General features: G+C 40.5%; 1 protein-coding gene across 1 annotated transcript; it reads left to right on the top strand.

The window, feature by feature from the left end:
- Window positions 1-6,683: 6,683 nt before the first annotated feature.
- Window positions 6,684-25,470, top strand: pip4k2ca (phosphatidylinositol-5-phosphate 4-kinase, type II, gamma a). Its single transcript, XM_034695510.1, has 10 exons — window positions 6,684-7,163; window positions 10,849-10,946; window positions 11,154-11,250; window positions 11,375-11,524; window positions 17,712-17,858; window positions 18,487-18,525; window positions 18,612-18,725; window positions 19,665-19,929; window positions 21,930-22,033; window positions 22,188-25,470. The coding sequence occupies exons 1-10, from the start codon at window positions 7,005-7,007 to the stop codon at window positions 22,269-22,271; spliced, it is 1,257 nt and encodes a 418-aa protein (XP_034551401.1). The 5' UTR covers window positions 6,684-7,004; the 3' UTR covers window positions 22,272-25,470.

Here is a 25,470-nt window from a genome sequence, read left to right as displayed (position 1 = left end):
TAACAACAGCTGTCTGTCTTTTCTTTTCATGTGTCCGGATGTGTTGAGCATGAAGGTGTTTCAGATGATCTGCAGCACACACGACAACAAATATAAGAAATCTAGAGAGTAACTATGAAGTTAGTTTTACTACTTAACACACATGCAGATACATTTCTCATAAAAGACATTTGATCCTCCAATAAAACATGACACAGAATCAGACAACTGAGCAACAGTACATAAAGAAGAATCACTGTAAGATTGGCTGCACATTTCAAAGCGACTTCAATACTAATGCATCAATCAATCAATCAATAAATCTTTATTTGTATATCGCCAAATCACAACATTATCCTCAGACTCTTTCCAAACAGAGCAGGTCTAGACCGTACTCTGTGTTCTATTATTAACAAAGACCCAACATCAACACTGGATCAGATCCAGTCCCATCTTACAGACAGGACTCAGTCTGATCTCATCTTAATCCACCATGAGCAGAGCACTTTGCAGCATTTAGCAAGTCCCAGGTAAGATAGGAGCCTAATAACACATGAGGTACTATGAAATAAGTCACCCTGTATTATGAGTAGTCTTTCTTTTCATGCACAGTGCATCAAATTCTAGGTGCAGAAAGTGGAAACAATATGTTATGCAGTAATGTCACATTGTTTTCATTAGTAAGGATCAAATTACAACAATATGTGTTGAAATATTTGATGAAAATGTAAGAGTTTATATGTTGAGATGAGCAGTGAAGGTGGAGGAAGGATGTCAGCAGGTCAGAGAGGATGCACTGAAGACTCAGGGTAGTGGTGACGTGTAAGGTGTTGTTCTACTCGAGCTAGTCCCAGCTAAGACTGTACCAAGATACATAAGAGAGGCATGCAAAGAGATGACTAGAAGAGGATGAAGGAGTGTCGTATATTGACAGCCCGTGATGTGTAGATGCAGAAGGAACTTCGTGACACTGGCTTGCTTTTAGAGTAATAGGTTTATTACAGGAAAACAACACCAGTATCGCCAGATTGAGTCTCTCCTCTCCAAGGCCACTAAACACGTCCTTTATATAGGTTTAAGTGATATCCACAATGCACACACATTTCTCTTAACATCTGGTATACATCCAGTAGTGGACTTCAACTCTGTTGACCTATGCATGCTAACTGTCACCGTAATTTACTCCAATGCTGGGCTCCAACCCTTGATGTAAGCGTGCTAATTTTCACCGAAATTTACAGATCAGTGAAGATGTCTCACTCCAAGCAGTAAAAACTGTATGTATTGTATAACTTCCTATGAGATACCTCAGGAGGAGGATGATTAAGGGACAGGAAGGGACAGAAGGGTGGGTCACAGAATCACAGACAAACAAAGCAGAGTGGGTCAATTATGTTCAAGTAGGCTTGTCAGGTGATTGAAGGTGCGGTTTAGGTTTGATCCTGCTCCCAAACCTGAGTTAATATATTAACTTAATGTGTTGCTACTCCTTCCTTAGTGAAGGATCTGACACATTATGTTTAATTGATTGCATCATTTAGCAGGAATGGGATTAAAAAATTCTGGAAAATGTCAAATAAACAAGCAAGGTGCTTTAAAAGCAACTTCAAATAATTCAGTAACCCTAAAAGAACAGTCTGTGAAGCTGTGTACGTCACATCTCTGCATCTTTTGTGGTTGTCCATCAGGGAAAGCACACTCTGAATAAAAAAACAAGGAACTACCACCACTGTAAAATCAATACAAAATATAACTTCATGACCTTTGACAGTTTTTTTTTGTTATGCAGATATGTGTCTGATGTATAAACTAATTCATGATCAGGCCCCACCACCACTTAAACAATGTGTGTTACTCTGCAGGAGCAATCTTAGGGAGACCAGGGCATCAGTAAAAAGAGACTGTTAAGCTAAACTTAGGAAGACTGCATTTGGACAGTCTGCATTTTCAGTCAGAGCAGCAGGAAAATGGAACTCAATCCCGACCCACATTAGAGACTTTACAAGCCTCAGTGTTTTTAAAAGTAAACTGAAATTATGGCTCAAGGAAAAACAATCATGTTAACTAGAGACAATGAAATGTACCTTTAAATGTGTTGATATTAGTGATGGACTGTGTTGAGTAGCCTATGTATTCTTTTAAATGCTAGTATGTCTTTTATCATTTGTATTGTACATTTGTTTACATCTTCCTGCCCAGGGACCACAGATGAAAATTAGCTTATAGCTAACTCTGGCTTGACAGTTTTGTTTTGCATGGCCCCTGTCAAATAAACTGATAAATAAAATTGTACCTGGCACTTTTTCATATCACCTCCTCTGGGGCTCTCTTTGATGAGCCGATACTTAAGAGGTGAAGTCATAACACTGTACATCACCGTGCAGCCTGGACGCTCGACCTGCTCCAAAGATTATGCAAAGAAAGAATGATGTAGAGTATATATTACATCATATATTATATCTTATTAATTCCTTCTTCTATTAATATTATTTGATATTCTTAATTATTGTGTATAGGAGCAACTTTAATGACTGAATTTCCCCCTGGGATAAATAAAGTATTTCTAAACTCCAAATAAAGTATGCACATTGTGTAGCACTAAAGACTTGGGAACACCTGGCCGCCACTTGCCGAGCTGGAACCTTGCCTCCAGAGAGCAGGTAGTCTCTGCAGTGCTGAAATGATTATTTCAATTTCACATCATTACATCTCTGCAGGAGAGGAGACCTTAAGAGAGACAAAGTTATTTGTTTGGATATTATCTGCAGTAATAATCAGAAACAAAACAGCGATTGTTGAGTCAGGAAGGAGAGGTTTTTCTCTGCCAAGGTATTGGATGTGGAGGCCTTGTTTTCTCAACCACAAGAATCTAACTCTGTCCTTTCCCTGTGCCGCACAGAGCTGAAAGAAGACGGAGTCATCTGAAACTAAAGTGCTTCTGCCTTTCCTGTTCAGTCGCCACTTAAATCATGACTGTGGCCTTTGTTCAAGTGTCTGAACATAGCGTGAGAAAACACTAAAGAAAATAAAAGCTAATATGAAGAGGCAGATGTCTGCTTTCATGTGAGAATCTGCAGGTTGGATGAAACTTCTTTATTTCACAAAGGTCTGACCCTTTTACAAATACAGTCACTTCTGCAGAGTCACTCCTGAAGCCTTGTTCTGCTGCACTGAGCTTTTCTCTGAATCATCAGCAGCACAGGAACAGGTTACCGTGTCTTACTGAGTCAAAAAGCACCCGGCAGTTTGAGGCTCTTCTCCATCTGCAGAGCCTGCGAGAATCTTCTCTGCAGGAAGATAGAAATTACAAATTAGAGCACATTAGAGTCATGCTGCTTTTCTGCCATTACCAGGCACATAAAGGATCGTTTTCCCCTGCTTCGCAACACAGGGGCCAGATACATGCCTGTTTCCAAGGTAACAGCATAGAATATCCCATTGTCCATGCATAATATAAAATGAAGAGAGAAAAAACTGAAGGTGGAAGCATGATCCTTTGTAGAATCACACCACCACACGCCCTACTTCTCTATCTGGGGTGTTTGCTATTCTTGGAGATTCTTTTCTGTACATTGGGAAGGAGATGAAGGCGGTAACATGTCTGTCGAACGCTATACATCCTCTGGTTTCACTGCATTCAAAGTGCACAGAGATGATGGGAGAGGAGACAGCACATTTGGATGTGTGCGTGTTAAATCAAGAGTCTTGGATTCAGACTGACTCGCTTATCCGGTTTAAAGTTCAGGAAATGTCCAGATTTTAAATCTGATGATTGTCAGAAACTATCATTTGTTTATTTAACACTCTTTTCCCAAAGAAGCAAGAAAAGTCAGAGTCATATCAAGACATTGTGCTCTCATGTTATCTCCCCAAAGGTCCCCTCATTTCTTTATTCCTCTATTTATTGAATAATATTTGAATATAATTCAAGCTTCAAATGTTGTAATAAAATGTTTCATTGAAGTAAAAACAGCCTTCCATCTCTGAGATGCTCTTCACACAGAGAAAATGTGCTGGATACCAATCTATGAGACGGTGATGCATTCACAGCACATGGGAAAATTTAACTTCTTATGCAATTGACTAAAAACAGTGGGATAAAACATTTTATTCATGCATTTGAACAGAATATGGAAGAAACAGAAAACAGAGTCATTTGAACACACTGTATGTGACTCTGCAGCAACACGATGCTGCAGCACTCATTTAAAGACAGGACTGACTTCATGTAGAAAGCATCATGTTGTGACTTTGTTCAAGGACGTACTGCCCCCGAGAGGTGGAAAATCTCTTTGGGTTTACATTTGTAGAAAGCTGTTGAATCATACATCTGTTTTCTTACAGTCAGCTGTGACTATCTATCCTGGTTTTAAAGTCATAAATTAATCTTTTCTGAATGATCTTAAAGGTAACTTCAGAGTTCACCTAATTAAGCTTGATCAACTCTTCTCATCATCTGTGTGACACAATCTGACCCTGTGTAGGAAGAAGTAAATAGAGAGAAACTAACCTAACTTCACTTCAGTGGAAGTAGTGCAACTTTAATACATTAATACAGAATGAAACATTTGGTAAAATAATTTGTTATTTCTACAGTCACAGAACCTGACATATTCCAGATGTTACAGCTATTGGCAGAGAATAACTTAATCTACAGCACAGCATCATGATTTGTAATCCATCTATTTTTACTTGTATGTGAAAATTCTGGAAAGTATCTCTGGCTGTTATTTAGTGAAAAAGTAGTAGTTTGCAAAACTTGAGTGTATTCACAGTAAGTTATTAAGAATAATTACATGCAGTATTTGTGACGCTAGCAGCTCACCTTTAAACACTTCACTTATAAACGTTCTTTTCATCTCTATTTTCGATCATTGGTGCTTTTGATAAACTGTTCTCTCTCTCTCTCTCTCTCTCTCTCTCTATTCATATGCACATTATTTTAGGTTGAAAGGTTTGTTGTCAGAACACATTGAGGTAAACCATGACCAGAGCACAGTCAGATGATGTTAGTTTGCATACTTTGCCAATAGAAATGACTCTGAGTCTGACTCTAGAAATATAAAACATACACTTTTCTATCCTATCAGGGAAATATGCAATTTGAGCAGAGAGGAAAACTATGTGTGATTAAAAAAAAGTCATCTGACGATGTCACACTGGGGGAAAGAAATGTAGGGATTAAGATTTGGTTTAACCAAAAATCTGGCAGGGTTATGCCCAGACTTTTTCTTATCATTTAAAGTTCTTAAAGTTGCAATCCAACTCTTGCATGTTTTCTAACTATGCAAAACACATGTATTTGGTCCCAGAAGTGTGGGGAGTGTGCAGGAGTTTGCTTGCAATTTCTGATTGACTGATTCCTCTCCTATGCACCTGTCCAATGAGAAAGACATGTGAAGTATTTTTCTAATATTTTAGGTACCATCAAAAGAAAGTGTGCTATGTTTAAATGCATAGAAACTACTCACAGGTACAGGTACTTTTTAAAATCAAATAACTAATTTAAAACTGAACTTCTCAGATAAATGGACAGATAAACTGAAAAAAAATTAGTTAGACATGTTTTTTAATTGTATAGTTTGACTCCATCTCATGCTCCATCTTTTAACATTGAGATTGGTTCATGGCCTATGTAGCCTCTGTAGCCAGCCAGTAGGGGGAGCTCTAAATATGTAGGCTTTACTGTAAGTTAGCACTTGTGGTATCTATTTTAATATTCAGCCTATGGTTGCAACCAAGCAGCAACCTCTGGTCTCAAAATATGAGGCCCATGCAGAAGTGTTATAAACTGCAATTCATCGAGAATCCACATGAGGCTGGCTGCAGAAACACCAGAAACCACATACACTAATTCAAAAAAGACGATCTTTGCGGCAGAAATAAACATGTGTGTGTGTGTGTGTGTGGGGGGGGGGTTTGCCCAAATAAGGACATGACTGACTTGACTCCCAGACGGGAACACATAGCTGTTGGCTAGGCTAGGAACGCCTTTGTTTTTAACTCTGTAAAGCACTTTGAATTGCTCTATGTATGAATGGTGCTTTATAAATAAACTTGCCTTGCCTTGCCTTGCCTAGGAGGCTCAAACTCCGCCTCTTTATGTCACACTCTGCCTGGTTGAGTTCCACATTTCCAATATGGCTGCCTCCTTCGATTGGCTTCAAAACAGCGCTCAGGAACAGATGGGTGACGTCACGGATACTACATCCATTATTTATACAGTTGTGGTTCTTTTGTATTCATAGCTGATGTTATTGTTGTTATTATTATTATTATTTGTATGTCTTATTCTTATGCCTTGTACAAAGAGAGCACAGTTTACCAAAGTCAAATTCCTTGTGTGTTCAAGCATACCTGGCCAATAAAGCTGATTCTGATTCTGATTCTGTCTATGTTTGCAACACAGTCCAAATAATTGATTACAACACAAGTCCCGCCTCTGACCAGGCAACTCATTGTTTTGAATTTTGTGTAATTATCTATCATGGCTAAACAGGTTTAAAGGATGGCCCGTGCCACCCCTTTGGACGCGCCCCTGGAATTTGTAACACACCTGTGCTGAAACAAGATGTGAGAATGTAGAGCTGATAATTCCTACCGCCAACTGTACCTGAACGCAGCACTACATGATGATTTATCCGCCTGTGTGTCGTCACCTGATTCTAACGCCTCAATCCCATTGGTCCTCTCACCTGTCAATCACAGACTCACCACGTGGTTGATAATAACATGAGTGGGCTCGAGGGGGCGGTGGTGGACTGTCAGTGAGTGTTACTGAAGGGAGTCGCGCGTGGATGAAGTTGAGTAATGATTCCTCGTGAAGGATTAATCTTTAAATTGTGTTTGAGAAGAACTGCAGCGGTGTGACGCCAACAGCACGCGGCAGCTGACCTTTGACCCCGGGGAGGAGCAGTAGCGTGAGTTAGCTCGGTTAGCTCGGTTAGCTTAGTACCATCAGGAGGAAGTGTCACCGCCGCTCGGTTAGCTCTCTACAGGGGACGAGGAGGAGCCAGTCTGCGGTCATGGCTGCCCTCGGTAACACGGGGGCCACTTCCAGTCCTATGGTGATCCTGGCTCCCAAGACCAAGACGAAAAAGAAACACTTCGTCCAGCAGAAGGTGAAGGTGTTCCGAGCCAGCGACCCGGTGCTGAGCGTCTTCATGTGGGGCGTCAATCACTCGGTGAGTCGGTGAATCCAGCCTGGCTGTTAAAGCTAACGCTGGAGGAACCGCAGGGTAACTGTGTCATGTAAATCCAGCTAGCTCTGTTAGCTAGAGTGTTAGCTAACTGGCAGTTAGAGAGATGAGGTGTTACGGGGAAATCAGTGACCTGTCAAATTCTGGGTCATCAACAGAAACATACAAACTGGAGCTGAGCTGGGGCTACACTCAGGCTTTAACACACCTGGACACCTGTCTCTGCTACAGCTGTGTTAACCTGCTAACATATGAGCATTCTGTGGTCATTATTAAACAGGTACTAAAATATTAAGATGATTTAGAAGAGACATTTTTCAGTAAAACTAAGGAAGTGTGGTTAAAATTCACTTTTTATCAGGTCAGACAATCAGATGGGAGAAAAATGCAGCATAACAAGTACACACTACTCAACTCAAACTGTATTGTCATTCATCTGGATAGCTTGTAAACAGCTGAACAAAATGTAGTTCCTCACATGGCAAGTGCAAATAAAACGACAGACAAACAATACACTGACAACAAGGGCAGAATATAAAAACAAGACTAAACAACAACATGAGGACAGACTAGAAAGGGCTGACTATATGAGTTAAACTAAACTAGACTAATTATGGAGAATGGAGGGAATAGATAGATAGATAGATTAAACAGTAAGTGAGATAATGCAGGGTGCAAATGTTAAAATATATTGATCATTATTTTGTTCAATTTATCCAGTGTTTTTGAATAAAATGATTTTAAAAAATAGTATTACATGCAATTGTTTGTAGTTGAAAATGTATGTTTCTGTTTATTTACATCCAGTACTCATTGTCATTATTTAGTTATGCAATCACTGAACATTATTGGGAGACTTGGCAAAATTAATTTCCAGTGGACAAGGAAAGAAATACATTGAATTTAAGGAATTTCCCACTTAAGGAATTCTGACCCTTGAATACTACAATGTAGTAACTATTACATTTACTTCACTGGTCCATCTTTTTACCTGAAAACATTTATTTTAAATTAAATTTTAAATATTAACTTGATTTAGGCCATCATTTTGTAAAACCTCTTCCAACTTGTGACAAATGCAAAAGCTCCTATCTGCAAACTGATCCAGGAAAAGTGGGGAAATACCTCCTATCTGCACTTTGTGAGGCACTAATACCTAGTTGATATTGTTAACACATAATATAGTCATATAGTCCAAAAACAGTGTATTATGTATTGGGTAGACTTAACAGATATCATTCTGCAAGAAAAAAAAAAAGTTTTTTTTAGTTTCTCAAAAAAGTAAAATTTTCAGATGGGAGGTTTTGTGCTTTGGCCATCGGTATTGAATAAATAGAACAGCTAAACTATTGAATTGAAATAGTTTAGCTGTTCTATTTATTCAATATATGTATATATGAAGAGTTCATTTGCAAAAACAGTTAACTCACTTTTGAAAAATACTTTTTTTTTTAAACATTTTTCTAATACTAGCTTTTGGTATGATCAATCAACTGAGGTTGGGTGGCTTTGGCTAAGTCAAAATGACTTTACTAATCAGAGATATCTTGAAAATGTAACTTTATTAGGAATCTATATAAAAAAGAAATATGTTTTTTGTAAATTTATAAAAATGGAGTTATCTGTTTTTGCAAATTAACTCTTCATATATATATACCTGGTAACATTACAGTCACCAGATGTGTCTGTAGGGTTTGAACAAACAGAGAGAAGTCTGTATTGTAGTATTTTGTGTCATAGTTTAACCCTCCTGTTACCCTCAGATTTACTAACATCTTTTATCCTTTGGGTCAATTTGACCCCAGCAATTTGAACCTCCAGAAACTGATTGTTACCCAGGTTTATGTGTCAGGTACTTTATGTTTCTTTGTTGACTAAACAGCCCTTTAAATAAAATATATTTCAAGCAGAAACACAATTTAAAGCATTCAGAAGGACTTTATCTGTAAAACAGAACATCAAACCGCTGTGAGTTTGGCCCTGCCTTGTTTCTATGTTATCAACACGTACAACACAGGACTCATCATTAAATGTCTTTAGAGACATGTTGACTGGAAATATTACATCTCAATCTAAAGGTTGGCGGTTCGATCCCAGCTCTTGCAGTCACATGTGGAAGTGTCCTTGGTTATAGTGACCTCAATATCGCAGGGTTCCCACACGTCCTGGAAAAACTGGAAAACCTGGAAAACAGTTGACCAGTTTTCCAGTACTGGAAAACACCTGGAAAATTGGAGAAAAAGTAAAATGTCCTGTGAAATCACAGATTGTCCTGGAAAATGATTCCAACATGACTGTGTGCGATCTAACAAGGTTGAAAAACACATCACCATTCAACATTTGTGGCCATTTTTGTCATTCAGATCTATTTTGGTCATTAATGCACTGATCCTCTGATTATTATTATTATTTATTTATTTCAGTAAGGCAGCTTCCAGAGTCTTTTGCTAGCTCTTTTGTTTTTTACTTAGCTCATTTTATATTTTTTGAGAAAAGAGAAAGCTGAGATGAGAGTTGCCCATCATTGTTGCTTGGTTGCACTAATAAAGTGAAGTGCTGTACATCTGTGGTTGCATTATTCTGTAAGCAATTTGCCATCATTTTTAAGCATGTAAGAGATGATTTCATGGATAGCCATAGACCACATGTCTTCAATGTAGACTTCCACTGAGAGGAACTTATTAGACTATTTAGGAACTAAATTAGGAACTAAATTTGGACTGTCATACCAGCTTGATCATCACTGAAAATGTCCTGGAAATGTCCTGGAAAATGATCTCTGGAAAAGAGTGGGAACCCTGATATCGTCCAAAACAAATGTGTGTAAAATGTTGATATTTCTTATGGTATAATCAGCTAAAACAGCCTGGGGTCAAATTGACCCCAAGGAACACCGATGCGTAAATTTTTTTTTACAGGAAATTGGAACATATCAACATTTTTATTTTACGTTTTCCCAGTTTTCCCCATTAAATTAGGAAAAGTCCTGAAATAAGAAGCCAAACAAAGATGTTAGTCATTAATTTAGACACGTTAAACATTGAATGGAGTCCAATTGAATTACCTTTTTGTTTGGGGCTCAAACTAAAAAAAACTCCAAAACCATTAGACTCGCATAAAATCCTACCATAAGTTCCATATGTTAGTAAAAGCACATTAAAAAGTAGTATCATCACAGGTCATCACAGTCTCCTGGTTAAGGAGGAGCCTCTGAGGCTGATGGCTGCGTTGTTCTTTTGTGATATGTTGGCTGAGGCTAAAAAAACGTTCCAAAAAAAATAAGTATGCTTGTTTAAAATGCATATTGAGGAATCAAAGAACTTAAAGGAGTAGTGAAGCTGATGCAAAAGATCCTCAGTGATGCAGATTACCTTCCTTTGTGCTGCAGCTGTAAGGCCCTGAGAGTTGGATGAGGGTGGTGCATGTTTTAGCTTCATGTTTGATGATACTAGTGAGTTATGTCTTGCCCTCTCAGTGAGGAAGTTGTACCACGATGCAGTGTGAAATGTCTCCTCAGGAGGAACATGGCTCTTTTTATAGATGCGGTCTGAGGCTGAGAGTTATCTGTTGCTGCAACGCCCTGCCCGAGGAACTCCAACGTCTTCTGAAGATGTATTATTGATCTGAAGGCTTTCTTCTTTCTCATAAATTCCTCCCTTCTTTCTTTCAGATCAATGATCTCAACCAGGTGCCTGTTCCTGTCATGCTGCTTCCCGATGACTTCAAAGCCAACACCAAGATCAAAGTCAACAACCACCTCTTCAACAAGTAAGAGAAATAAATAACACGGTTAAATATGAGTGAAATGTAAATAGATTAGACTCCAGTCTGCCTGATGCTTTCCAGAACTTTGATAGTCAGATAGGAGGTCGGTTTCCTCGTGCTCAGAAACGTAAACAGATAAGATGTTGGACTGCAGAGTTTGACAGCTGTTCAACCAGATGTTCACTCCTCCCGCCTCTCCTCTTTCCACAGAGAAAATCTTCCAGGACATTTCAAGTTCAAAGAATACTGTCCTCAGGTCTTCCGAAATCTAAGGGAACGATTTGGCATCGAGGATCTGGACTACCAGGTACGTGGTGCACTGGAATCTGTGCAAAGGGATGCATTCATAAAACCAAGTGCTGCTCAAAGCTCTGAGTTTAATTATGAGGTAGATAATTATCACAACGTGCTCTCCATGACCTCTCCTCCAGGTTTCGTTGACACGCAGCTCCCCGATGAGGAGCGCAGACGACCAGGGAGACTGTCTGCTGCTCAACTCCTACGACCGCACGCTGGTCATCAAGCAGATCTCCAGCGAGGACGTCGCAGACATGCACAGCATCCTGTCTGAGTATCACCAGGTGAGATCTGCACCAGTTTGGTTTAGTTTGTTCCACACCAGATTACAAAAATACATGAAGAGAACATAAAAAGCACAAGTAGATATTTTCTCTGCCTGAAAGATTTATAAAAGGTGTTAAAAACATACGAAAACCACCAAAACATTGTAAATATCAGTGTCCATGTGTGGAAAGGTGCAGAATTTTAGTTGGACATTTTCTTGGACTTTGCACAAATACCAAATCTGTTCTTCTAAATGTAAGTGCTTTTAGACTCTCTGCCCCGAGAGTTATAGCCCCTACTGAGGACATAAATATGAGCTCATTACAAAATCCAGGGAGGTGAAATTGAATTAGTTAGTTTGAGCAACTTAATGTTTCTTTTTTTCACCTTTTAACCCATTAAGCCCTAAAACGCCTGCTAAAAACGCCTTTAAAAACCTAAGCATAAATTGTAGACAACCTCTGAAAACCTGAAGATTTTCTGGAAAAGTTGTCAAATTTCACTAAAACCTTTATATCTCAGCCTCTGGAGCAGATAGAAACATGAAATGAAAACCATTTGATACTTTAGAAATTGGGCTTTAATTGGAACATCATTACTTTGCTCTTATGTGCATTAAAAAAAATCCAAAATTCATCAAACAACAAAAATATTAAAAATATAAATTAAAATGATTACAAAATATTTTTTCCTGCAAGCGCATTTCATTGGTCACATGTCTTCGTAAAAAAAATCCCAAAACATGCACGTCATTCCACCCATGGTATTTCAGCGAATCACAGCGCATTTCATTAGTCACATCTCTTGAAAATGATGACACCGTCTGAAATGACCTACACGTTGCATCTGGTCTTAAAGGGATAACCACGTATATGTGGCATCCGGCCTTACAGGTAAATACACGTATACGTTCCATCCGGTCTAAATGGGTTAATTAAATGCCTAGATTGTGAACTTTAAGGTTTTACATTGTGCACAAAAGTGAAATGTAGTCAGTAGTTTGTGCATCAGCAGTCCCTTAAACCATGTTGACTAAGTTCCAAATTCCACTAGATCCATGTCAGGGCCGTGTCTGATCCGTCACAGCACTGAATCTGAGGTTTCTATTCAAGTCAATGTGTTAACTTCCACTGGATCCGCTCCGTTGCGTTCTGATCCGGCAGGTCGGAGTCCTCCGGATCAGATACGCAAGACTTCTATTCTTGCCGGATGCCGGAGCACGACGCATCAATCTCAACAGAGCAGATGGAGCGGGACAGGAAGTCAGGTTTCACCAAAACAAAATGAAAACATCCGGTTAATTTTCAGAATAAAACACTCTGTGTTATCACCAGATCGTATTTCACTTCACTACAACAACAAACCAAAGTCATGATGAGCGGAGCCAGGCCTGGAGTCAACAGGTCAGAGGTTTTCAGGGGACTGAGATAAATAAAAAAGCGTCTTCTTGCATGAAATCTGGTTGTTTCAGTCAGGATTATGCTAAAATATATTTTCCCCAACTATATTTAAGTTCCCTATTAAGAGCCAACCTTCGATTTAGTCAATTCCTGGTTTATTCTCATGGAAAGTTTTGAACTTTGAAAATTCCTGTAATTTTGCACCCCTAATCAGGTATCATATCACCTTCAGTGTTCACTCAGTGGTTCCATTAGTTCTTATTGAAGGTGTTTCAGGTTTGTCACAGAGTCAATCAATCAATCTTTATTTGTATAGCGCCAAATCACAACAAACGTTATCTCAAGACGCTTTTACAAACATAGGAGGTCTAGACCACTCTATGTCAAATTATGAACAGAGACCCAACTTCAAGACAGGGTAAGACTCAGTCTGACCCCACCTTAATCCATCATGAGCATTGCACATCACAGTATTTAGCTAGTTACAGTGGTGAGGAAAAACTTCCTTTAACAGGCAGAAACCTCAGGCAGAACCAGACTCATGTTAGACAGCCATTATGCCTCGACTGAGTTGGGCCTGGAAAGATAGATAGAGGGGAGTAAGAGAGAGAGGTGATAGTGATGAGACGAGTCGTAGAAGCTGTTGCTGCTGGAGTCCAGATCGTCCGCAGCAGGAGGACGTCTGCGGCAGCTCAGAGGAACCTACGAGACAAGGGAGCTCAGGGACTCCAGAAAGGTCTATGGTTAGTAACTTTAATGGGACGGGCAGAGTTAAAGTAAGTGATGAGGGGGTTGGGGGGAAGGGGGTGAGCTAGGATCCTAGTGTGTCAGTGTGCCAGTTCCCCTGGCAGTCTAGGCCTATAGCAGCATGACAAAAGCTGGTCCAAGCCTGATCCAGCTCTAACTATAAGCTTTGTCAAAAAGGAAAGTCAGGATCTCTTCCGTCCTGACGGTGAATCAAAGCTCTTTGTGGTGAAAGAATCTTGTGAGAAATCATCACAGAGTTCCTAAATGAAGCTCTTCCTCCTCGGGGAGTTTTTCTTTTTGCCTCGTAGGTGAGGGAAGTTGACCCAAATCTGACTATATTTAGCGTTTTGCTTGCCAGAAGCAGCAGAGTGGTGCACTTTGCAGAGCGATGGTTAAGCTTGTGGATGAGAACGTCCTGCTGAAGTGATCAGAAGTAAGAGCAGCCTGCAGGGTGTTTGGTGACCTACAGACTGAACACAACACTGCTCCTCCTCAGCCTCGTGATCACAGCAGGAGTCAGAACAAATGCTTCGTTATGATTTCTGTTTCAATAAAGATATTCAAATCTTCACATCTCCACATCATGTAAATATATCTGAACACGTTTGTAGAGATAAGATCGAGCTGACACGCTCCACCTCCGTGTGTTTGGTGTTTTGGTTTCACGCGGACCGGCTCGTCGTCAGACTTGTGCGGCTGAGCCGAGTGGACTCGTAAAAATCTGGGTCTCACTTGAGGCTAAAATACCACTGAGTAAACTTTTGGCTGCTTTGAGCTCGTACTGGAATGTGTAGCCGGTGGTTACGCAGCCTACAGAGAGCGGGGAGGAAAATGGCAGCTCTGTTTCAGAGTGTTTATTATTTCACTTGGCCCTGAATGAACTCCTTGTTAGCAGAGCTCCTGCGTTGGCATCACACAGTGTCCTCAGTTCATCAGGACACTGTTGCAGTTTTTATCACTGGCTTTTAGTTCTTGGAGCACATGTTTAGCATGTCCAACTAATTTAACAAGTGTTATGATAGGAACTCATCCCAGCTGAGGGACTGGATATCTTGACGCTGTGCTCTTATTGTACCTTTTCTCTTAGGTGTTACTGGATTAATTTTCAGAACTCTGAGGATCAGGATTTCTGTTGTTTTTGGCAGGAGAAGGGATTTAGTCCTGAGGTCTTGAGACAAGCTTTTAACCTTTTGGATCAAAGTGTGACGACAGTTCACTTCTGCTTCAGTACAGCAGCCTCTAAAGGGCGGTACTGGGGACGAGCATTTCAAGCCTAAATACTATTCCATAACTACTTCATTCAGCGATTATTCATAGAATAGACAGTAGACAGTAAAAGTGAACACTCCACGACACACCCGACCCGTTAACGGTCCGTTTGTGTGGCAGTCATGTTAACCAGTATGGGACGAGGGGCTGCTAGTAGCGGGCACCGTCTCCACCTTCAGGTGTCATGTCCACTGCCGCCTTTTTTTACACTGGGAGCCCCCACAAAGTCAGTGTCAGATAGGGCTGTCACAATTGCTCCAAAATGACGTTCGAATATTCGCTCTAAAAAATCCCAGAGGTTCAAACCATTCGAATATCTAGATTTGCGCATTATGTCAATAACAGGTGGACAAACTAATACAAGGAGACATAACTACTTGTATATGTATATTTATTTAAGATTTAACATGCCTAAAACATACCTACACTTACAAAACAAATAAATGACCTAATGGTCTATACCGTAACACTTTGAAGACTGCTGACCTCTCGCTCACTCGCCCCCCTCTCTGTGCTGAAGACTTGTGCGAGCAATTAAAGGTCCCGACTCTTGTCCCTAATATAGGCAGGCTTCATTCAGTGATTGAAGCAAATATTATTAACATTAATTGAAGTTAAAAACGAAAAAGTAGTCCACTTACATTCTTGGCGCTTGTATAAAAAAAAGAGGAAAAACTGCATTTTATCCCAGTGTCACTGATTGTCGGGCTCTTTTAGTCCACTGTCAATGTAGGGTCTTAGGCCTGACAGGTTATTTGCCAAAAACACGAGACAGTCCACATGAGAAGAGGCCAGATCTCTTTTTATTCACTATACTCCCAGCGGAGGAAAAGATGCGTTCAGAGCGCACTGAGGATCCGGGGACGGAAGGATTTCTCTCTGCAGTCTGCTTCACGCTGTGCATGTGTGACTCCTGTGACCTGTCCCTGACTCATCATGCAGTGCGCCCACTCGCAAAGCAGCCGCTGATGTGGTTTTTTTTTCCACAGTCGAATATTAATTTTCACAATCGAATCTCCGGGTTTTTTTTTTATATTCACATATATTTTCGAATTTAGAATATTTGTTGACAGCCCTAATGTCAGAGCGCTTCTCGCCAGCGTTTACTGTTGCTAGCTTACAATGGTAGTCGTGCTGCACTTCCACTTCCCTAAGAAGTGACTGTTGGGTCTGTTTTAAAATGCTCTGTATGCGTCTTACTTGGCATTTCATCAAGAAACTGTAAAAACTATTGATAGAAATGGTGACAGAACTTTAGCAGCAGATCTAAACTTGGAAATTGAAACTCAAAAATACGGTCATGCCGTTGTTTCTTTGACGCAGCAGCGTGCCATGTATGTTTATATTTTACAGCCAAGCTTAGTAATTTTCTCTGTTTCTGAATCTCACAGCAATACACACATTGCTCCAGTGACTGTCCCTAATGTTTTTCTTCTTCTTTTGCTATTTAATGCAGTTAACATTCTTCTTTTACTTACTTTTAAAATGAGAAAATATTCAAAGTAACTCTTTGATTTCTTAATAAGTGAACGAATATTCGAGCATTTGAAAATCATGTCCCATCCTTAGGCAGTACTGTCTTTTATTTTACACTTACATAACCTCCACTCATCAGCTGCTCCATGATGTATGCTTAAACAATCTAATCTGTTAATAAAACAGCTCTGCCATAAATTCTACCTCTACAAATCAAACAGTTACTAACAGTGATGGAGAGGTTGTTAGTCGGTAATCTGTAGTCATGTTTGAACGGGACAGCATCCTGTTGTCAAACCTGATAAAATCAAATGAAAGAAGCAGAATGTTGAAACACTTTTCATATTAGAAAAAAGCTCCACTCCTCTAAACCCAACCAGAACAACTAAAATGTTAATTTTTTTCTTCTGGTAGATTCATCATAAACTAAAAACAAGCTCATTAAAGCTCTTAAAGGCAGAGCTGTTCCTTTTTATTGAACAACAAACAACAGGGGTTCCCAAACTCTTCAGACCGTGACCTCTAAAGTATCAGAAGCCAAAGACTTGTGACCTCCTCTGTCTCTCCAGGTGGTTTAACATTACTCACAACCAAACGCTAGAAACAACAAACTGTAATATTATTAAAAGCCAGTTGAAGAATAAATCACAGTCTCAGCAGATGTGTGTCTAACATGAGTCTGGTCCTGCTGGAGGTTTCTGCCTGTTAAAGGAAGTTTGTCCTTGCCACTGTAACTTGCTAAATGCTGCAAAGTGCTCTGCTCATGGTGGATTAAGATGAGATCAGACTGAGTCCTGTCTGTAAGATGGGACTGGATCTGATCTTGTCTTGATGTTGGGTCTTTGTTAATAATAGAACACAGAGTACGGTCTAGACCTGCTCTGTTTGGAAAGAGGCTTCAAATATATTGAATGAATGTAGAGCAGCTTGTCAGTTCTTATGATGGGATGCGTGTTTGTGTTTTTGACCTTTCATCGACCAAAAGAGGAATCAATAAGTCTGTAAAATAGTCGATGGAACTAAAACAACTAAGCTGTTTATCAAATGTATGAAATGCACAAACAAGAGAAGAGAGTACTTTCTTTAAAAGAGGTCACACTGAGCGTCTGTATGAACCGCTGAGCACGGCTCAAAGTCTAACCTGCTGACATCCAGTAAATTAAATTGTAATCCTGAGACTCTTTTTCCACTCCACATATTAATCTGTGATCTATGAACCTCCTCTCTTTCACTCTTTTTAACCCGTTCTTTGTTCGTCATTGAATGCATCATTCCACCTTCTCATCCCTGACCTCTCGTCTCCTCTCTGCAGCACATAGTGAAGTGTCATGGCAGCACCCTGCTGCCTCAGTTCCTGGGCATGTACCGGGTGAGCGTGGACAACGAGGAGACCTACCTGATCGTCATGAGGAACATGTTCAGCCACAGACTGGTCGTTCACAGGAAGTACGACCTGAAGGTGAGGAGGAACTTCATGCAAAACCTGACCTTTCCAATCACGCACACATCCTGCTTTCTGCCGCAGGTTTATTTTGGATGTCGTGATGTGAACTGGAACGTTACTGTGAGGCTGGAAAAATAAGAAATCACTCTCTCTGAAAACTGAAGTCCTTATCCCCAAATCTAATCCTTTTTTTAATCTTTCACCTCATGTCTCCTGAGTTTATCTTTTTATCTGACGCTTTAACAGCCTTCAGGGAACGACAGAAAAATCCTACAAAGCTTTAAAAATGGGTTTTAAACTGAAAGAAGAAAAACAGAACAATTTCATTCCTTTCACATCCAATAAATCCTCCACAGTTTGCCTCGTTCTGGACTTCTTTTTTCTAGATAAGACTTCTTAATAACACATTCTCCTTCTGGACCATCCCATCTTCTTATTCTAGCGTTTATTTATCTGTCTCTAGTTCAGTGTGGATTCTAAATCTTCCTCCACAGTTAGCTCTTTTAGTTAAAGGGACAGATTCAGTCATTTGTTTTGTGTTGTTTAGTGTTCTCTAAATGGTTCCCCTCAGGATCTAAGGAAATAAAACAACCTATTCTTCATCTTTTCTCCGTCTCTATAATAAACCTCTTTGTTCCTGCAGGGCTCTCTGGTGTCTCGTGAAGCAAGCGACAAAGAAAGGGTAAAGAAACCTCTCCTCTTTCTCCCTCCACATCATCATTCCCTCAGCTGTCTCCCTCTAAATGTTTATTATTTGTGTTCTTGAAGGGTAAAGAGCTCCCCACCTTCAAAGACATGGACTTCAGGAACAACATGCAGAAGGTGTACGTCACCGAGGAGGAGAGGGAGAAGTTGATGGAGAAACTCAACAGAGACGTGGAGGTAAGGGGGGCGGGAGGCATTTCTGGTTGTTTTTACACCTCTCCACCACACAGCGGCAGCATCAGCACGTCAGACCGCTCTGATGATGTGAGGCCATTTTGGCAGCAGGAGAACAAGACCTTGCTTTGTAGTGAAGGAGGGAGATAATGATGTTACAGCTTTAGAATATTAACCAGAAACTCTTTTGATTAGGATTTAATACTAGCTAAAATACCAGTCAAAAGTTTGGACACACCTTCTCATTCAAGGGTTTGTATTTATTTTAATTATTATAAACACTGTAGATTAATACTGAAGACATCAAAACTATGAAAGAACATATATGGAATTATTGAATGAACAAAGAAGTGTTAAACAAAGCAGAATATGTTTTATATTTTAGATTCTGTAAAGTAGCCCCCTTTTTCCTTCATGACAGCTTTGCACGCTCTTGGTATTCTCTCAGTCCGCTTCATGAAGTGGTCTCCTGGAAGGGTTTCTAATGAACATGAGCCTTGTCAAGAGCTCATTTATAGAAGGACTTGCCTTCTTAATGTGTTTGAGACCATCAGTTGTGTTGTTCAGAGGTAGGGTTAGCACACAATGGATAGCCCTATGTAATCCAGATTATGGCAAAACCAGATTATTTCATAGTTTTGATGTCTTCAGTATTAATCTACAATGTTGAAAAGAATTAAAATAAATAAAAACCATTGAATGAGAAGGTGTGTACAGGGGATTTAAGTGGCCTTTAATCAATCTTTCTTCTTCTCTCTAGCTGCTTTGTTGTCGTCTTTTAAATGCCTCTATAATTAGACTCTATCATTGTAAATCAGAGTCGCCCCTCACTGATCTCTGGAGTATCAAGCAAGGTTGAATCATTGATCGATACTGCTCACTTAATCACTTAAGTCTGCTGTAAGAGCTCCTCATTAAATATCCGTCTCTCCTCTCCTCCAGTTCCTGGTGAAGCTGAAGATCATGGACTACAGTCTGCTGCTCGGCATCCACGATGTGGGGCGAGCAGAGCGCGACGAGGAGGAAGGCGAGGAGGTCTCTAACGAGGAGGACCCGGAGGCGGAGAATGGCCTGGCAGGAGGCGCCACGGCGGGCTCTTACGGCACGTCTCCTGAGGGAATCGCCGGCTACATGTCGGCCTGTAAGCCTCTGGGACCCGGGGAGTTCGACCCCTACGTGGATGTGTACGCCGTCTCAAGCTGTGCAGGTGAGATCCGGCTTCACTCCACAGAGTCTTGAAATTTTAGATGTCTGGAAAAGAAGTTGGCTTAAGGTGCATTTCAACCAAGAGTTCCGGGGTCTTTTAGCCCCCTGAACTACTTTACCCTGAACTAAAAGGTTCCTGTGCCCCCATTGTTGTCTGCGTTTCGACCGCGGGCTGAAGTCCTGGGTAGATTGTGTAAATCAGGCCAGTGACGTATGGAGAAAATACAAAGTAAATGCACTACACCACCAGACCAGTAGAGGGCAGTAACACAAAGACGAATGCCATTCATCACATATGACACCATAGAAGCAGACGGACAGGCAGGTATCATTATGAGCAACACAACAGTTAGCCTGTTAGCATGAAGAGACTCAGCTGGCTCTGTTTTAGATGGTGCTATATTTCATCACAGATGGATTCACTGAATCAACACGTGAGAGGAGATAAGCGCGAGTAGCAAAGACGTTTCAACACGGCTTTAAAATCCTTTTCAACTCAAAAAGCCGTGGCAGAGATCGGACGGTGTTTTGGTTTAAACAGCGACCCTGTTAACTGGAGACTCTCAGCCGGATGCATCCCTCATAAACGTCTTTAGACGATCATTAAATATCTGATGAGGATATTTTGAAATCTTAATAAAAACTAAACTAGTTTGCATTCCCAGGAACTCCCTCTGTGTTTCAACAGCTGTGTAAACTCCACAAACACTGACACGTTCAGCTGAAGGTCTCCAGTTTACAGGGTCACTTTTAAAACTGGAACACCGGTAGGAGAGACCCATTCACGGTGGGGCTGAGAGAAGACTACTGTTACAAGCTGCTAAATCAAGAGAATCACAGCTTCTTCTTTTGAAAAGTACACACACATACAAAAAAGATAGAACAAATAAAAACTAATGAAAGAAAGAGAAATCAAGTGAATCACAGATGGAAAAAACAATGACTGTGAATGTTTTTTGGAAAAATTGAAAAAAAAATTGAAAGAAAAAATTAGAATTTTTTGTTTTGAAAAAAGAAATTTGAAAAAAATAATTTGAAAAAAAAGAAATTTTGACCAAAAAAATTGACAAAAAAAAATTAAAAAAAAAAAAAAAAATTGACAAAAAAAAGAATTGACAAAAAAGAATTTGAAAAAAAAATTTGAAAAAAAAAAAGATGGAAAAAAAAGATTTGACAAAAAAAATTTGACAAAATATTTTTACAAAAAACTTGAGCGGCTTTCGGAGCCTGTCCGAATAATACATTTTCCTCATATTTGAAATTGTGCTCCAAAAGAATAAAAAACATGAAAAAGATTAAAAATTTTGCTCCTGCGGTTAAAAACATGGATAAAGGAATGAATCAACACGTGAGAGGAGATAAGCGCGAGTAGCAAAGACGTTTCAACACGGCTTTAAATTCCTTTTGAACTCAAAAAGCCGTGGCAGAGATCGGCCGGTGTTTTGGTTTAGACAGCAACCCTGTTAACTGAGAGAAGACTACTGTTACAAGCTGCTAAATCAAGAGAATCACAGCTTCTTCTTTTGAAAAGTACACACAAATACAAAAAAGATAGAACAAATAAAAACTAATGAAAGAAAGAGAAATCAAGTGAATCACAGATGTGTGTGATGATATTGTGGACGGAGGGCAGAATCAAAACACTGTGGTTAATCTACCAATCAGACACGTTCAGCATTGCAGGCCCTGCCCCCTGAAAGTCCTTTGAAGGGTACTACCCTCCTAGCAGGGGCTTTTTAGGGAGGAGATTATCTACCCCTGAACTAAATTTAGACCCTGGGTCCACCGGTCGAAATGCACGTAGTTCTGGGGTAAAGTTCTTCTTCAGTTTCCTCCCTCTCATAGATCCGTGTGCTCACCTTCACTGTCATCATGGCGGCTGCAGAATAATAAAGATCCGCCTCTCTTCTTCGCAGCTTTAATCTTCATGACTGTTGTGACCTGTACTGTCGATACAGGCCCAGTAACACCTCCCTGATTGTTCTCTGTCTTTCATCTCAGGATCCCCTCAGAGGGAGGTCTACTTCATGGGCCTGATCGACGTTCTCACTCAGTACGACACCAAGAAGAAAGCCGCTCACGCAGCAAAAACTGTCAAACACGGGGTGAGTAGAGCGAGGCGGAGGGCTGCTGTCAGCGTAATCAGTGTGTTCCTGCACCGAGCGCACCTTTTTGATGTTAGCTTCAATATCGTGTCATGAAGACTTGGACGTGTGCAGACGATGCTGATGACCTCTCTCCTCTCTCTCTTTGCTGCAGGCCGGTGCAGAGATCTCCACGGTCCACCCCGAGCAGTACGCCAAACGATTTCGTGACTTCATCTCAAACATTTTTGCGCAATGAACACTGCTGTAAGTCGACCCAACTGAGAGCTACGTTTCTATTTTACCTATGACCAAATATATCATGCACAAAGCGGATCATTATTAAAAACGTGGTGATCTGAGGCAAGACTACTTGTAGCAATATGACGTTCTCGTACTTCTGACGCATATCTGTATTTTTAAGATTAAATAAGCATTTCTTAGCGACGTGAAGCGCTCTCACAGACGGACTCTGGAGCTGAAGGGTACCTGGAAACAAACTACTGTTGATCAGTGTTCAAAGTGTTGGACCGCTGTAGTGTGAGATCAGATCTCTCTCTGTGTCCGGTTCCCCCGGGCTCAGACTGAACTTTGAAGAGTTTGACGTTTTTAGAGGTGCGTTTGTTTGTTTTCTTGCCAAAAGTAAGATGAGAGCGACGCCGCTCTGCTGCGTCTGTTCAAGGTTCCCTTTGGAGTGTTTGACCTCAGACAAGCACAATGGAGCTGCTTCCTTTTTTCTCCAGTGGGCTCCTGCTCGGTTTGTCTTTGACGACGGACTCATCACACTACTCTTTAGAAACACACTCAGAGGTTAGAGGCCAAACTGTGCAGCAACATGCCAACAAAGAGAGCTTACAGGAAGACAGATATCAAGAAAACATTAACCCAAACACTGAAGTTGAAAAAGTCTTTCCATTTAAAATTAGTTTTAAAGCAAATATTCAACCAAAGCAAGGATTCTTAATCTGTTGTGGAAGCATGTGAAAGTGTATTAGACAGCGTGACGGGAGCGAGCGATCATTTTGACCCTGATGCTTCTTTCTATTTCCACTCTGGTTGCTTTTTTAGACATAAACAAGATTAATTCATGAAGGTTAGATGAGAAGGTCTCTGTGTGATCCCCATAGACTGTATAAATAATGGATGTAGTATCCGTGACGTCACCCGTCTGTTTCTGTAGCGCTGTTTTGAGGCCAATCGTCGGCGGCAGCCATATTGCTGCTGTCGAGCGATTATGATGTAAAGAGGCGGGCTTTGAGCCTCCTAGCCAACAGCTACAGTGTTCCTGCCTGTCAATCAAGTCAGCTGTGCCTCTCATTGGAAGACTCATCATCTCAATATCTTTGAAATTGCCATGTTAGAAAAAAATCCCCCCCCTCCTACAGTGTGTGCCGATTGGAAATGAGCTATCCAGACTACACTCATCTTTTGCACCAGGCTGTAAACATGTTTATTTCTGCTGTGAAGATCGTCTTCTTTGAATTGGTGTGTATGTGGTTTCCGGTACTTTTGGACCCAGCCTCAAGCAGATCCTCAATGAACTGCAGTTTTTAGCACTTCAGCATTGGACTCATATTTTTAGTCCTCTTGGTGATCCCTCCTCATTTCACTACAGACACCTGAAGGAAGTGGCGTCTCGCTGGAGGGAGATCGCATGAAAGGAGTGTGTAGTTTGAAAGTGTTTCTAGCTCTCAGAAGACAGAGGAGCAGTAATGATACACATATCCATGATTACAGTGTTGTGCCTTGACTTGTGTTGACACCAGGGGATGTCACGTTCTTCTATCTCTAAGATGCAAATATTAGAAGTTAGAAAATACTCCTCCATCTCACAGCTGTGGAGCAAAACGTAAGAGTGTGTTTGACAGATGCTACGTCCACTAATGCATGAAGTGCTCTAAAAAGAAAGAAGGAAAAAAGCTGAAAGTCTGACTAATACTAATTCTGTGCAATCATTTTATTCAGAGTGAATGAAATGATTGGATTGACACCTTCCTGCTCGCTGCACACTCGCTCTACACGCTTACTTTGCATAGATAGTCTTCCATCAGGCATCAAACAAACATGCAGGTAAAGCTTGTGAAAGAATCATCCTAGAACGACAGACCGGTCGTAAACAGATCGCTCAAACCTCCAGAAGAAGCTTTGCACGGCACGTTCATGTCTGCAGCTTGCAAAAGATAAAGACTGGAGTTTTTACCCGTCTCACTCTGGTTCCTGAAAGTTCAGCTTCAGAAAGTTGTAGCCAGTAAGTTTGTTTGACCTCGAGGACACACACACTGTTTCTGTTTGTAACACTAAATGTAACTTTGGGACAAACTATTAGCCTTCCTTCCTTCCAAAGCCATGAAGCTAAATCTGCCTGGTGGCATCTCAAAATCCACACAACTGATCTCAAATCTCCTATTTATACAAAATTGAAAATGTCAAATCAATAAGAAGAGCCGGGTTAGCAGAGTCCTGACTGCTGGTTGTAAACTCACATCAGTTCGGATCCCCTCGTCTTATTTTGGTAAGAAAGCAAAGAAGTGTTCCTCCAAAGTTTCAAGCACTCTCAAACAGGAAGGATGTATTAATAATAACATTAATAATAATGATAATAATAAGAGTAGAAGGTCGCGGATCTGCACTTGAAAGATGATATTTGTCCGTCACAGCTGAATATTTGGATGTTTAGAGTGCCAAACGTGTGGGATCGATGCTCTACTCTTGCAGGATTTGCACTTTGCATCCATTAATGAAACTCTAACGTGACTGAGCAGATAAATTAACCTCTGTGTGAATGAATCAAATCCTGTTTTCCTACCAAGTCTTCACTAAATAGAAACTACTGTGCAGAAGGGCTTTGTAAGTTACAGATAACTGTGTGGTATTTAAATAAAAGCATATCATATTATTTAGCCTGTAAACTGTTGCAGCAGTCGTGCATCTCTTCGCCGCTGCAGCCTGTAAAGGAGAAGAAGAAGAGGAGGAGGAGGAGGTTGGCGTTGGAGCGTTTCATTCACACACACAGCTGAGCCTGCATCAATGAAATGATCAGTCCTGTGTCTTTAAATGAAACGCTTCATGTGTGGTTATTGAAAAACGAGCCGTCCATCGTTAACGTGGAGCGGCTCCTTTTTGGACTTTAGAGTGGTGTGTGCATTCAAACGGCTAAGTGAATCATCGTGATAGGATTTAGAGTAACACATCAATAGAAGTAGAAACTACTGTCTCTGTTTTGTAGTGACCACATGCAGTGATAACCAGGGTACTGTGGGAAACACTGTTGACAATAACACTACATTGCAGTAGCTCATGAAGTTAGCCTTAACATAGTGTTCTGATGCAGCTCGACACTGGGAAGGCTGTGTAGATAATCTGACTCTGTATGAAGCCTCATCTACTCAATGATTGCACATGTTGTTGTACTTTTGCAAATCAGCTTTTGGACCAAAATATATTTTACAAAGAATTTA

Source organism: Notolabrus celidotus, chromosome 11 (genome assembly GCF_009762535.1).
Source record: "Notolabrus celidotus isolate fNotCel1 chromosome 11, fNotCel1.pri, whole genome shotgun sequence".
NCBI lineage: Eukaryota > Metazoa > Chordata > Actinopteri > Labriformes > Labridae > Notolabrus > Notolabrus celidotus.
Note: the sequence above shows the minus strand (reverse complement) of the source record. Positions and strands in the feature narration are given on the sequence as shown.